This window comes from Triturus cristatus, chromosome 2_1 (assembly GCF_964204655.1).
Source record: "Triturus cristatus chromosome 2_1, aTriCri1.1, whole genome shotgun sequence".
Taxonomy (NCBI): Eukaryota; Metazoa; Chordata; class Amphibia; order Caudata; family Salamandridae; genus Triturus; species Triturus cristatus.
Window position 1 is genome coordinate 1046523757 of NC_140581.1, and position 15703 is coordinate 1046539459.

The 15703-nt window shown below is 45.4% G+C and overlaps 1 protein-coding gene across 2 annotated transcripts in view; it reads right to left on the minus strand.

The window, feature by feature from the left end:
* Positions 1 to 13592: 13592 nt before the first annotated feature.
* HERC5 (HECT and RLD domain containing E3 ubiquitin protein ligase 5) overlaps positions 13593 to 15703 on the minus strand; it is a 361249-nt gene continuing 359138 nt past the window's right edge. Inside the window, exon 23 of one of the 2 annotated variants that reach the window (XM_085635568.1) lies at positions 13593 to 13963. In XM_085635568.1, the coding sequence (XP_085491694.1) occupies positions 13746 to 13963 (218 nt within the window). In that variant the 3' untranslated portion in view covers positions 13593 to 13745. The remainder of the gene's footprint in view (positions 13964 to 15703) is intronic. The other variant, XM_085635578.1, reaches the window with a different exon arrangement.

Below are 15703 nucleotides of genomic sequence, written 5' to 3' on the forward strand. Positions count from 1 at the left end.
GTGAGTAAGGAATCCAGTTGTCGGAACACTCTTGAGGGCAACAAGGACAGGGAGTTTTGAATGGTATACAGATAGTGCGGCAGGAGTACCGTTTTAGAAAAGCTCTCCTGCCCATGAGCGACGGCAGCAACGTGTTCTAAAAGGACACTGGCGAACGCAGCGAGCCTATCACCCTCCTGATATTGAGCAGCAGCTGTTCTTTTTTGTGGGTACAAGCATCATGCCCAGATAGCAGAAGTGGTCCAATTCACACCTCAGGCCGACGATCCACTAGAGTTTCCACCAATGCACCACAGGGAACAGTAATTATTTCCTACGATTGATTTGCAAGCCGGACACAGCACCAAACTTGTCCAGTAGTCCCAGCAGAATCCTGAGGAATTTCTGCAGAATCTAAAATAAAACAGAGCATTGTCCTCATATAATGATAAGATGCGCCTCCTCACTACCAGCTCTATGCCCCATCCATGCAGTAACAATGAGCCCACACTGCCAAAGGCCCTACCGCCAGAGCAAATAAGAGAGGAGAAAGTGGGCAGCCCTGCTGAGTCCCTCTACCCAAATCCCATCTGACAAACCGATACTGCCCCATCCGCACCCTAGACTGGGATTAGTATAGAGTAGCCAGATCTACGCCCAAAACCGTCGCCCTAATCCCATGACCCATAGCACCTCAAGCAGGTTGTTCCCCAATATACAGTGTCAAAAGCCTTCTCCAGGTCAATAGATACCAACATAATTTCCTTGAGGCCGCCCTCTACTTCATGAACCACATGTGTCAGTCTCCTAAGCTTCATCCCTGTAGTACTGCCAGGGATAAACCCGCACTGGTCCTTATGCACCAGGCCACAGATCATCGGATTCAGGAGGATGGCCAAGAGCTTACATAAGACTTTCACGTCCAAGTTTATCATGGTAAGGGGACTATACCTCGCGGGATCTGCCCTTTCGCCACCCTCTTGTGCAACATACATATGTCTCCCTCTCTCATAGTGGGAGACAGCACCCCCTTCTTTCTGACTTCTAGGAAAACCAGGAATCTAACTCCTCAGCCACCACCGCAGAACCCTCAGGAGCGCTATGCAGACAAGGAAAGCCCGAATCAAGACAGTGGTTATTTGCTGGTTCCCCCTGTACAACCCCTCCAAGTGACACCGAAAAGTGGTCATATTGTCCGCCCTTGAGGTCACCATCGCGCCCTCAGGTGTGATCAAATGAGATATTAAGGTAACGGTCGCTTCCCTGCGCAGAATCCAGGCTAGCAGCCTGCCCGACTCACCACCCTCCTAATGCAACCACTGACAATACTGTTTCAGTGTATACTTGTCCAGTCTATCCCACATAGCCGCTATTCACTGCCGCTCCTCAGTCTTGTCTCTACATTAGACCAGATCAGACAAATCCTGCACCTTCACACCGGCCAGACCAGACTCTGCTGCATAAAGTTCCTTTTGTAGCTGGTGCCGCACCCCACACGTTAACCCCAGACACTGCCCCTGCAACACTGCCTTTATAGCCTCCCATTCGGTGGCCCTACATGCTGTGGAGCCCCAATTAAGCTCCATAAAGTCAGTCAACGACTGAGACTGCGTCTCTTTACCCACTGCATCCGACAGAACCTCAACCGCAATCTCCACACCGGCCCCCATCCACTTCAATGTACAACAAACAGGAGAGTGGTCAGACAAGAACCCAGGGGAATGCGAGATAGTCATCTGTTCAGTGATGGAGACCAAGGCCACAAGCACCATGTCCAATCTGCTGAATGTGTTGTGAGTTAGAGAGTGGTATGTATACGCCTTCTGTGATAAGTGAAGCGAACGCAATGCATCGGCTAGCCCCAGATTATACATTGCCTCACTCAGAGCTTTAGTCAGGTGGTGATGAGTACCTGTAGGAAAGTATCATGTAGTGTGGTTGGTTAGGCTGCACTATGTAATACTGTCGCAATTCCCAAGAATGGCCCTTGGATTCACAATAATAAATATTTAGCTTTGTCCTAGTAGTGTGACAAAGAGCAGTCAGCTTTTCTAGAGGAACAAGTGTTAAACATTTCAGAGTACCAGCTTGGATGATAACTAATTGACACTTCTCAATAGAAATCCAACACTAATTTATAAAATAAAGCAGATTTTAATTTCGACACTGAAGCAAACACAGATACCGCAGAACTTTAGCATTGTGGTCAATTGGAAAAAGCACTAGTTGACTATTGGTCACTTGCAGGTCGAGTTCCTTGTAACCCAAGGAGGGAAAAGTAATGCGGGGTCACAGGACCAAGCCATGACAGTCAGTTCAGTTTTACCTAGCTCGAGAAGCCTGGGTGCAGACTAGTCCTAGCTGTCTGAGGTGCTGAAGCAGGAGCCACTGGAAGCTTGCTTTACTGCTTATACAGTGCTGGTGAGTATAGTGGTTCAAAAAGTCAACAACGAAGCTACTGCTGGCATCGGATGAAGGTGTTGGAGAGTTCCCTTGAGTTGCAGCATCAAGTAAAGGTGGTGGTTGCCAGACTGGCCACTAACAAGCCTTGGCAGCGGTAAGGTCAACTAAAGGATACTTCAACGTCCGGGGGAAAGCAGTAGCCACCTGAAAATTTCTAGAGGTCAGGACCACTTTTCCCGTAATGCACGGTAATGTTTACTTTTGGGCGATCCCTCGGAGCGCCCTATGGTCAGCGATTCTTTGGTTCCGGCACATTATTTTACCTGTGGACTGCAGGGGACTAGTGCCATTATTCAAACGGAGTCTGGAGTTGCCTTTGGCTCTCAAAGAGGTTCCTATGTCTGGGGAAACCCGTGTTTGCTCAAGAACGAGTCGCAGTCATGCAGTCCCAGGAAGGTTACCACAGGTGCAGTATCATGCCCTTGCTTTGTGCAGATCCTATTGTCGCAGACACGGGTCTCTTCTTTGTCCTTTGTTGCAAGTCAGATCAGAACTGAGGTTCTCGTGTCAGGGGTGCCACTTAAATACTAGATTTAGGAGTGTTAAGGGTGTGGGTGCAAGTGGCCAATGGGCCTCTAGCAATCGGCGGTATGTGTCACCTTTCCTACCAAGAACCCATTATTCTACCACTTTTAAAAATGGCAAAAGTCTTCTCAGTTGTACAAATCAGGTAGCCCCCCCTAGGGGTGTGGCTAGCCTTCTGGGGGTATACACCTCTTAACTACATAGTTTCCCTACCTACCTAGATGCAAATGTGCCTGAGGGCAGGGGTAGGGCTGTTTACTCCTTTGAGAGGCAGCCTGGATGCATATCGAAGGCGGTAAATGCTTTGAAGCTCACTGCCTTGATGTGCCGCTTCACTAGCCATCCTGTCAAGGAGGGAGGTGTCACCTCCTTCCTGTCCAGGCCTTTCTTTCTGACTCATGGGAGAGTTCACACCTCCTAGCGGGGGGCAGATCCCTGTCTTGGTCGTAGTAGCTGCAGGCTGCCAGCTAGAGCACAGGAAATGCTAGGGCAACCAGGTGGGCAACCTCTAAGGTAGCCACCGGGGTGCATGTCACATCAACCCTGGCATGAGAATCATGTCAAGGGTGATGAGACACGTTATTTGGTACCAAACACTGCGTATTTGGGCAATACCATACTGAAGCTGGCTACCTTGAGGGTGCTCGGGTGCCAGACATGTTATCCTATGGACTGCTGATCACTTACAGTAGTCTTTAATGGAAAAGGCTACAATAGGGACATAAAACGTACACGTCCTCACATTTAATTTACTGCACCCTGCCTCCTGGGCTCAGGAGCCCTACCTAAGGGGTGACTGATATATATTAAAGATAGTTCCTTGATCTTGCCACACATGGTGAGGGCAAAGTCGAGTTTGAGCAGTATGCACAGCTCCTGCAGTTTGTAATGGCAGGACTGCTGTCATTTGTTTACTTGGGTCACTCAGGGTGCCAAAAACAGTTGTTCAGGCCCTGGTGACCCTTTAACTCCCATGCCCTGGGTACCACTGCTACCATTTACCAGAGACTTAGAAGGGGGTTAAAGTCTGTTGCCAATTGGAGTTATCAATTCACATATATCCATTATTGGGAGAGAGCACTGGCACTGAAACCTGGGCAGCAGGCTCCAGTGCACTTTCAGAGTCTTAACCATCAGCATTGGAGCAAAAGGTGGAGCGGGGGTGACCATGAAAAAAGGGCACTTTCCTACTGTACCCGTTCTAGGTGGAGATCTGTCAAGGTTCCTGTCAATCACACAATTAAAGTCGCCAAACTTGCACCCTGACTAACCAAGTCCTGCACCCTGTAGAAGTGTGAATTATCCACATTTGGAAAATAGGTATTAAGCAGAGAGACAGCCACACCGTCTAGCGTTCCCTGTATTAGCACATACCTGCTCTCAACTTCAGCCTCATCATAAGTAAGGGAAAAATGTATGCTTGGTGCCACCCAGACCAGTACCCCCAAGAGTATGTGGAATAGGAGGCATGGAAGACATGATCCCTCTCCTTTTTAGCCAGCTGCCCTGCACCTGCATCATCTAAGTACATCTCTTTTTGATAAGCTATGCCGATTTTATGACGTTTCAGGAAGGAGAGCACCCTGTACTACTTAGTGTAAGACCCCAGGCTTTCGACATTCCACTTCAAAAACCTGGAATCATCCCCCAAACATGTGACATAGAAGTATAGGAAACCCCCTCATGCCCAACAGCACTACGACAACGCCCCCCCCCCCCCAAGCTGCATCAACTCAGTCAACATCAGAACCATAATGAACGCCCCCCTTCCCATGGACAAACGTAGGGCAACATTAAGCCTATATATGCCCACCCAATGCATATGCCAGGACCAACAAAGTCCGACCCCAACCTCTCCAACAGGGATAAGACCCCATACACATGACCAGAGGGGACATGGGCTACTCCATGACACTGTTATCATAAGGTCATCCAATTCCGGAGTGGAATCTTAAGCACTCTTCACACAGGGGACAGAAAGAGCCAGAACAGATAGCCAGCCTGCACCACACCTTCCCTCCCCAAGAGGCCAACAAACAAAACACACAGGCAGCAGTGCCCCCGATCAACCCGTGCCCATCAGGTAAGTCTTGCATGGGGGAAATGTATTCTGAACAGTACGATTAACTCTGCATCAAGTCAGTTAGCAGCTTGTCCAGCACATGGTCTACAGCAACACTGTGGGTACCTGATTCCAAGCCTGCTAAAGAGAGAGCCAAGTGCTCACACCACTGCATCTGCAGATCATCTCCTACTGACACCTGTATGGTGCCGTCTACTTGGGTCAAGGCTTGCGGTGAATCCAAGGAAGCCTGCCTCTGGTGCCCCACCCCCTGTGGTCAGCCGTGCCCAGAACCATGCTCGGGCCCAGAACCATGCTCGGGCCCAGTCTCTGATCCAGATTGGACATGCTCCCCGGGCAGAGGGTCACTGTTTTGTCCGACATCTCATGCCACTGCTAGACCTCACCCGGTGCCCTTCCGAAATGACCTTCAGTTTTGAGGGGTACAAGAGCATGTACTTCAGCAGCGGAGCACACAGTTTCTGCTTGACAGCCAAGGATGACTTCCGCTGCTCCTGCACCTTTCTGGTGTAATCCAAATAAATGGCAATCTTACTATTTTTGAACAAAGGCACTGCCCACTCCCTGGCAGTGCGCAGAATACAATCTCTGTCCTGGTACTTTCAGGATCTTGGCAATGATCATCCTTGGTGGGGCACCAGGTGACTGGGGTGGCACCAGGGCCCTATGCACCCGCTCCACCATAAAGAACTCCGATAGGCCCTGTGGTCGAAGCTGCAGTTTCAGACAGTCCTCCAAAAAACCCTTTGCCGACACATCCCCAGCCCTCTCTGAAAACCCCAACACACGATAGCCGTCAGTGGTTCTGTCCTCAAGGGCTCCAGCTCCCGCTCCTGAGACGCACAAGCAGAATTTGGGCCTCCCTGGTGAGTGAGATGCTGGGATGGCTGCCGAGGCATCATATATTGTGTGATGGTATTGCTAAAGTGCAAGCGCACCAACTTATCCATCCCATTGTTTCCCTGCTCCAGAAGCCACTGCTCGGCTTCCTCTAGCGCTCTGCACCTCCAGGTAGCAAGCGACCTCAGTCCCCAAGTTCACGGAACAAACCATGTGGTAGCTGTGCCTCTGCCGCCCCACTGGCCACAGCAGACAGGGCAACCACACTCCCAGGTAGGGGACGGACGGTCTCCTGACACCACAGCAGCACCGCCACCCACTAGTGATTCATTTGTAAAATAATAAGTGCCAAGGCCCTGTCCAGGAGGCCACTGTAGCTTGCACCATCCATTGCCCTGTCACCGCTGCCAAAGATGGTTCCAAAACAACTACTAACCATCTTTCTCGCCTGCAAATGCGGCAGGTCAGATAAGTCCCCAAAGCTAAAACGAATATCTGGGGAGGCAGGTATTAGTAGATGTGAATGTATATTGTATTCAGAAAGAACTGTCATTCTGCTCATCTCTAACTTAGATGGACACTGCCACCATGGGTCAGACTGTCAAAGGTGCGGTGTTGACAATTAAGTGCCGGTGCCAAGCACCGGACACCAATTAAGTGCCAGTGCCAAGCACCAGAAACCACAGGCTCAAATTAAGCACTGCCACCCACGTTGCCCTGCCAAACACGGTCTCTTGGGCTTCTGCCACCCAAAGACTGTACCTGAGGTGATCGCTTCTCACCTGGGTCGGCCAGTCCACTCCTGGCTCCAAGGATCTGCAAGTGCCCAAGTATACTTCATAAATTACAGACAGGCCCTTCCAGGCCCCCTCAAGGCAGCTCTCTCCCGGAGGTTAATCTGCAGGCAGTCCACAGTCCAAGACAAGGGTTTACTAGGTGCCAATGCTCTTTCAGACTATCGCTCCCCGAACGTAACATGGATCTCCCTTCCAGTTCAGTGTGGCCATCAGGAGCCTCCCTTCGCCCTGGTCTCCTCCATTACTGCTGCTCCAAAGGATTCCGGCCCTTGCCTAGCCATAGCCACTTGTTTCCTCCAGACCTCTCCTAAGTGCTGCCCAACTCAGCGCTTAACTCTGCACAGAAAGGATTCAACAACCTCGACCATCCATCCAAAGGTCAATAACACAGCCTGGGGGGTCGCTCCTCACCCTTACCTCCAGCGGTGACCGTCAAGAGTAGGAGCACCCACAGAGCTCCTGCCAGGTGCGCACCAGTGCTCACCTCACCATGAGGCCTTCGCCGCTCTGGCCCCAATGTAGCTCGGGCCCAGCCGGCTCCTCTTTCAGGCCGCAAGTAGCCAATCAGCCCCCAAGGGCAGGTGGGGCCCCCCAGGTTAGCAATAGCCCTGGGACATCGCACAGGGACACTGTACACGACATATTGCTATCTGAGTGTTGCAGGCCCCACCCGGTAGCCCAAAAGCACATCAGGAAACGTTCCGGTGTCTGCGAGCTAACAGGCAGGTGGCAGGATGAAACAGGATCTAGGCAGTTGGGCCAGAAGCCAGGAATACTATGTTCTGTCAGCTATCTTAGTAGGTCACGACCCCCTCTATGCTGCTTTGAGTCAAAACTGTGGCTTGACAAAACATAGAACACTCCCAGACCTGTGTTAAACGCCCACTAGTGCTTTCTTACTGCTAATATAATCCTTTATAATTGTTGGGCACACAATGTTTTCTGCAGCAGGTCTTTTTAACTCTAAGATATTTTATAATGCAGCCTCTTTGTGACTAAATAGGTAATCCAGAACACATTTTCTGTCATGTACTTATTGCACATTTATTTGCAGCAGTTTAAAAAAAATGTATAGGTTGACTGTCGGATTCTACTTTTCAAGTTCTGCCCCTCACGGCTCCACCCCCTTACCTCTGCCACACCTTGACCCCCAATTTATGGGTTCCCAGAGTAAGTTGTTTTTAATGCCAGCACTGAACCCATGCTCATATAAAATTTGTCCTTTAGAAAATTGCCCTACAACTGTTTGTAATCCTTATCTCAAAATTTCAGTCCTGTTTAGAGCAAATCATAGAATGACCTATTCACAATACTCGCAGAACAAGCACTGGCAAAGCCAATACGTTTTGTCTATGTGACATCTATTGGCTTTGGTACTGGATATTTTTTTTTTTTAGCAATGTTGCACCCCAGCCCATGTTTTTGTGCAACATGTTTTACAAATATTGTCAAAGCTAATAGTAATGTATGTAACGAATGTAGGAAATTGTGTTATTAGTTGTGCAGTTTGTGCTGTCTGCGCAAGTAATAAGTCCACAGTTGACTGGGAAGCAAACACCCCGTTGTAGCACTTGACTTTTTAGGGCAGTGAAGTAGAGTATTGTAAGGTGTACTTAGAGGAGGTGCTATGAGTGAGTAATTTACATATGTGGGTATGCAATAATAAAAGTCAAATACATTTTTGTCCAATTTGTGCTTTTTGTTTGAAAACAGGAAAATATATTTATTACTAACACACTACTAAATTATACATATTAATATAGAAATATATACATGAGGTGGATATAAATATTGTTGGTGATCTGATGAATTCGCGTTTTACTTTTAATGGGTAATCGCTGTGAAAATCAATTCCCCCTACTATGCCATACAGAATTATATAATATAAGGGAACATTTGTTTCAATGTAGGAGGGGTATTGGTTTTGTTCAGTAGTCAATACAGCATTGATATAGGCTTTGTGAAAGCTCAACATCTTAATATTTAAGGTAAGGCTATCAGGTATGCCAGTGGGTTAGCACAATAGAGTATAAGATAGGCTTATTGTCTTTGTTAAAGGTCACCATATTAAAAGTATTAATCAGCATGTTAAATAAAAAAATACTATAATTGAAATCATGTAATCCTCTCTATATGTAATTGCTTTGTCGAATATTACATTGTGTATTCAAAATGAGTTAGAAGTATACTGTTAAAGAAGTCTTTTAAATTAACTAAACATGTATCAGTGTTTCTTAAAGCAATTGTTATAAATTGTTATAAATTGTAATGATGTAACAATAAATCGCCAATAATATATATTTTGTTTATGTGGAATGCAATCGTTTTATTTCATATTAAATATTTATATTTACAGTGTGCTTCATTCTTTTATTATATCTGTAATGTACCCATCACAGAAAATGAGGGCAGACGAGAAAAAACCAGAAACCTACAAGAAATGGCATACAACAACCTGTAAAAAGCCAGTAAATTAGAGTGACAACCAAGCCAACAAATGGTAATTAATGGGTGACATGTAAGCCCTTTTAAGATTTTTTTTATTACAAGTCCTGTGCAGGTGAAACCTAGAAAGGGTTTGCAAGACTGGCCTTTAGAGTCTTGTGCAGCAGACATGTAAATGTCTATTTATATTCAATCTTTGGTGACAATGAGAATACAGAAGTGGAGGGAAATATACAGTAGGAACCGAGAGTTACTTAGGTTGAAAGCCATCGGGGATATAGCTACCATATGTGTAGCTGGTGCGGTGACTATATGGCCCAGAGTCCTGTGGAGCCCATTGAACCCTGATAATTGCTATGTTTACTATTTCATCAGCAGTCAAAGGGCCATGTTCCTTGCTTGAACCAGGTTCCATTGCATCCTTGCTACGCTACTGCAAAGCAACGTTTCTCTGAAATGAAGCAAAGGATTTACAGTTTTCATTCATTAAGGTATATTGTTGTCAATATACATTGATTTAAAACAGAATTAGATTAATAGTATACATTGTTATGAAGAGTGATTGAGTGTGTTTTGCTGGAATATTCAAGTGAAGAAAGGTAAAAGAGAGACAATGTCAGTGGGTCACACTGTAGCCACATGTTTGGCGGGGGGTTGTATACATTGTGGCAGGGGCAGGGATTCCTGACCATACCCTCTAGGCCGGTATGAGCTGCTGAATCTGTTTTAGACAATCTGAGATTTCATCACTGAATAATATGTCCCAGAATGGGAAAAGATTTTGAGAATTGTTTGAAATAAGTAATTGGGTGTTTTTCCAAAATATTTTATTTTGGTTGAATTTATTCTGTGTATAGCGTATTTCACTGTTGAATAATTTCATTTGAATTACAGAATAATCATTTTTTTATAACGGTGCAAGTGATTGCAGCTCGCTAAAGCAGAAACTAAACACTAGGATCTGTTTACTAAGGCGTTTCTGTATGTTAGATAGATAGATCTCTTCTATTATGATTGTGGACACCTGCCATTCATTTTACAAGAAAGTGTGGAGAAGTGGAGAAAAATAATATAAAGATTAATTGAATACAGACTAATTAATCATGTGCTACAAGGGGAACACTGATATCTTTCTGCATAGCGAGGGTCCTCAAGCAGCAGTAGTCCCTAAAGGGAAGAGTGAGAGAAATGGAGTGGATAAGCAGGCTGGAACAGCTAAAGAAGAAGGAAAGAGGAACATGAAAAGTAGTACGTTTGGACAGTGATGGCTCCTCCGCTAACACGGATGAGTATTGCCCCACTGCTTAAAGAGCAGTGCAGTAGAAAAATAAAAGGAGGGGCTGGGGTTACAGGGGTAGTAGTGGTTTGTACACTCCAAGTGCATATAACTGCTTTACTGGCCCTCTTGGGATGCCAAACAGTCATGGGCACTTTGCATATTCCCGACCAGGATGTAATGCACAGCCTAGTGAGGAACATGCCCAGCATCCGATTCTCTGTCTGAACACTGAACCACGGTGCTCAGATCACTCACAGGAGGGAGCCTGTTAGACCTGGCTTTTACTTCGGGTTTATCCCTAGATTTTTTGCTCTGTCGTCTCTCTTTCGGACCTGTATTTGTTAGTTTCATGACTCTGGGCACTTTACCACTGCTGATCAGTGCTAAAGTGCATATGCTGTCCCTGTAAATTGTTATGATGGATTGATGCTTCCATGATTGGCATATTTGATTTATTAGTCAGTCCCTACTACAGTGCACTGTATGTGCCCAGGGCCTGTAAATCAAATGCTGCTAGTGGGCCTGCAGCACTAATTGTGCCACCCACCTAAGCACCTGTAAATGTGACTCAGATCTGGCACTGCAGTTATCTGCGTGCAGTCTAGTACTGCCATGTCGACTTGGCAAGTGCACCCACTTGCCAGGCCCTACCCTTCACTCTTCTTACATGTTAGTCACCCCTAAGGTAGGCTCAAGGTACCCCTGTGGGCAGGGTGCAGTGTATGTGGAAGGTAGGACATGCCCTGGTGTGTGTGGCATGTCCTGATAGTGAAAAACTGCCAATTTAGTTTTTCACTATTGTAAGGCTATCTGTTCCCATAGGATAGAATGGGGAGTTTGCTTATAACATCTTATAAGTATAACTGCCCCTGGGAACCTGATAGGAAAATAAAGTTAGGTATGAGTGAACTCAGAATGTTAAAATGCATCTTTTAGTGAGGGTGATTTTTACATTCTGTGTTTAAAAATACCACTTTTAGAAGGTAGGTATTTTCTTGCTTAGCCATCCAGTGTGCCCCCCCAGAACTGGTTTGGACTGGGCTCTGAGCCCTGGGCTAGGAAAGAACAAAGAGATGTACTGTATAAAAAGAGGGGTCCAGATCCCAGACTTTTATATCACTGCTGAACTAAGGAACCTGCCAGGAAGAAGGACCGGGAAAGCTGGAGGAGGAGTACTGGCCCTGTGTTGGGTGCTGTTGGGGTTGGCTTGCAGTGGTTGCTTCTGTCTTGTCTGATTTATTTACATTTGTCTTGGGTAGGGAAAGGACTGGACTGTGCTTTCATCATCCTGCTGTTAGAGATTTCTCCAAAGGTTTGAAGTAGAGCTTGCCTCCTGTTGGAAGTATCAGGGATAGAAAAGACTTCAAAGATCACTTCTGGGAAATCAAGAGGAACCTTTGCCAAGGAGAAGAGCTGAAGAAACTGAGGAGGAATACTGCCCCTGTGCTGTTTGCTGTTTGGGGTTGGCCTGCAGTGGCTATTTCTGCCAAGGAAAGGGAAAAGGGACTTTGATGTTTGCTGTGTCCCCACCTTGAGGAAGATCTCCAAGGGCTTGAAGAAGAGCTTGCCTCAGGGACACTAAGACTTCAAACCCCCAGCTCCCTTGAACATCCTTGCTGGGAGTTCTAACCTGCCAAAAGGTGCCTGTAGCTTTTCTGGGCCTCTGGAGGTTGTTCTGGATGTTGGGAGCTGGAAAAGCAACGCAACAACAAGAAGTGTGACGCATCCGCACCCATTTCCGACAGTGTTTGAAAGTCATTTTTTATTACTGTATTGTGGATTTTTTGTCGTTTTGGTCTTGTTTCATTTAGATAAAGATTACTTATTGTTCTAAATTGGTGCGGAGTCCATTTGTAGTGTTTTCACTGTATTATCTGTATGTGTTCACAAATGCTTTACACACTGCCTCTGAGATGAGCCTGTCTGCTCATGCCGAGCTACCAAGGGAGTGAGCTGGGGTTATTTTAGAAGTGTATCCCCCTTTCCCTGACTAGAAGCATGGGTCCCTATTTGGACAAAGGTACCTACCTCTGCCAAGAGACACCCATTTATAACAGAGCCTGTGTGCATCCTTCTGCTACCGAAGCAGAGGAGAAGGCAGCGTGTGAAGGGACCAAAGGGGAGAGATGGTGGCCGGCCAGCAAAAGGTAAGTGTTTTTTTATTTATTTTATGTCTCCCCCATTACACAGTTTCCTGCTAGCTGCCAATGTGCTTGTAATTGTAAACATGGATGTGGTTCCTTAATTTATATAATGAACACTGACCAAGCGGCAGAGTGGCACATTAGTTAATGTAACTGGAACACAGAATCACAGCTCATGGAAATTAACAGAAGAGTGAGACACTGAGACAGAGCTGAACCAGTAGGGTACATAGTACATTAGCAATAGTGCATTCAGCTAAATGATAACTAACCTGGACCAGAAAGATGAAGCAAATGTGTTCCTTGCGCAAAGCCACAAGTCTAATTTAGTGGGACAGCAGTAATGGAGTACAATATGGAATAAAATAATGCTGTTTTTAGGGCTGACTCAATGCCACCAAGAAGCAAAACATAAATGGATCAAACTACTAAGGCGGCGTGAGAACAATCAAATGGAATGAACAAGCTACAATAGGAGGGCAAGATGTCATGTAGGCATCTAGCTTAATTGGAGACCCTCTTTGACGTTGCTATTGAGACCACTGACTACACTGACTAGGAGGCATCCAGCAATTCCTATACTGGAAGCATCTGATAGAAATAGAACTTGGATCCATTCATCCGACTCCTCACCACCCACAAACCCATATCTGTTGGGAGGGATACATGGAGTTACGTACAGTGGATCCTCACTCTCCAGCCTGAGCAAACATTAAGCCATAACACTGAGATGGTTTATCCAATGCCCCATCAAAGCTACTCCACACAAGTCTCACGAGACACCAAGGGAGAAAACGCTTTTGAATGGGTGCCCCACGAGCGACCTTGAGCTGATTATTGCTTACATCTTGGCAGCAAATGCTGTAAAAAAACTTCATAAAAAAAGCACATACTTTTTTCGCAAATTACAAAAGAAATATTTTGGTTTACTATCTACACAATTGACAATTCAATTTGGCAACAGTAGAAAACAACCAGTTTTTTCCAATTGAAGCTTTGGATGCCACTGAATAATTTCAGTCACTTGTAATGCCACAGTCAGTTCTAAAAATAAAACTCAAACTTTATTTCATCATTATATTACAGCCCATTTCTGTACAGAATATATTAGCACCATTTTAATTATACATATTCACATTTTTTTTAAATGACGTTATTTTACAATATTCAAAAAAGTTACAAATATAAATTTATTGATTTTCTTCGTGGAATCCTCTGTTGTGGCAGATAGCACTCTGCAGCTTTTCCTTGAGAACTTCTTTCTTAGAGTATGGCGGAAGTTTTAGGGTCAGGAAGCAGGTTTGTGCATATGGAAAATGATCTTCAGTATATGTAGGGCTAGACACAATTCTAATCTTCAAACATTCCATTCCAAAAACAGGGACGCTGTCAATTCCCACGAGAAACACTGAATTGTGGAGGGAATGGGAAAGATAAATGTCAGGAAGCGGGAATATCTCGGATAAAGCATTGGTGACACACTTAGGAGAAGGAAAATACAAAATGCAAAGCGCTAAAGTACCCTCCACAAAACACCACTCACCCTTACAGCTACTATCAAAACATGGCAGATGTAAAGGATGGTGTTGCATTCCTTCCCTGTTTAAGACTATTGCTAATATTGTTTATCCTGTGGTCTTCCCTACTGGAACATGGAACACTATGCCTGCGTGGTATGACCTATGTTCCATGTTCCAGAAGGGGCAGTTGAGGAATACTCTTCATGTATCAAGATGCGCTGTGTCTCTCTCGTTGCACTTCTATGAATAAACATTCAAATTTCACCAGCCTGCCTGAGCATCGATACTTTACAAATATGGCGACGAGTTACAGAAGATCCACCAGCTGCTTTACCTACCGAGACAAACATGAGAAAATGCATATCCGTTGCTAAGAAAAAAACAATCTTATGAACAAGTGCCAAATAGTGAAAAATACATCATTTAATCTGGGCTGGGAATTTGGAATGAAAAGCTCCTTTCTTTTCAAGGATTCCTGATAGATTTCAGGTTAGCGCCCTGTTATCATCACAGAAGCAGATGCCATCTACCATGGCACATTCCTGTGGGTCCACTTCCACCTTTTTTAAATACAATTTTCAGCAGACTCTTCGGCTGGAATTTAACAAAATGTAACAATCTACATGTTTTTGGCCCATACCCAAGAAGGCACTGCAAATGTTTTAAACCCCCACACTTTGTAATCTCTAGAGTGCACAAACGTTTACAAGTTTATTCCTCTGTAGTTATGATTTTTCACATAAAAAACAACACCATTAAATAGTATCATCGCAGTTTGTGTTGTGCATATTCTATTAATTGTTGCAAAATGTACAGGCAGTATATATGCACTGCAAAACAAATAAAAGGTGATAGAAAGAATGCCTGAATTTACCAGAGCCACTGGCTGAGACTAATTCAATCATTCCTTCCATCCCTTTGTTGTTAGTTGTAGGAGATGCCCTAAATGAGACGCGCATGCCCAGACCGATGTCCAGTGCTCTCTGTGTCAGGACTCAAATTGTACCTCGCTGACGTGAGCTAAGCAGGCTCAGACTGTGTCCCATCTGGAGGACACCCAGCCGGGCACTTCAGGCTGGGCAGCTCTTATTGGAGCATGAGCGGAAATAGCGCAAGGGTGGGCAAGGAGGTGAATAAATAAACACGATCTGTGAAGTTAAAGTAGCAACAGGGTTGGGGGCAGTTGGGAGGAGACAGATTTAGTGAAAACACGAGCACTCATGTGGAGTGCTCAAAGACAAAGAACAAAATAAGTTCCTAAAATAGGAGCAGTGAATGGACACAAGTATTTGGTCCATGCTCTGTGGGAGGGCCAAACACAGGAAGAGGCATGACGCATGCAGGCAATAGACAAACTGAAACTATGGATACAAGAGCGACGTTGGAGTAAACAAATGGTAAGCCTATGGGTGCTTTGACGCAGCGCATGTGCTGTCTAGCCGAGACCTAAAAAGCCATTATTTCGTACTTTCTCCCTCCATGACGACATGTTGCAAAGAAAAAGTTAAACATTTTCATGCTATCCTAGTCTGCATAATCACATAACTAAATTGTGAACATGTGCGCCTTTAAGTACATGAATTATGAAACCATAGTTACATTCGTAAAGCAATGAATCTAATTAAACT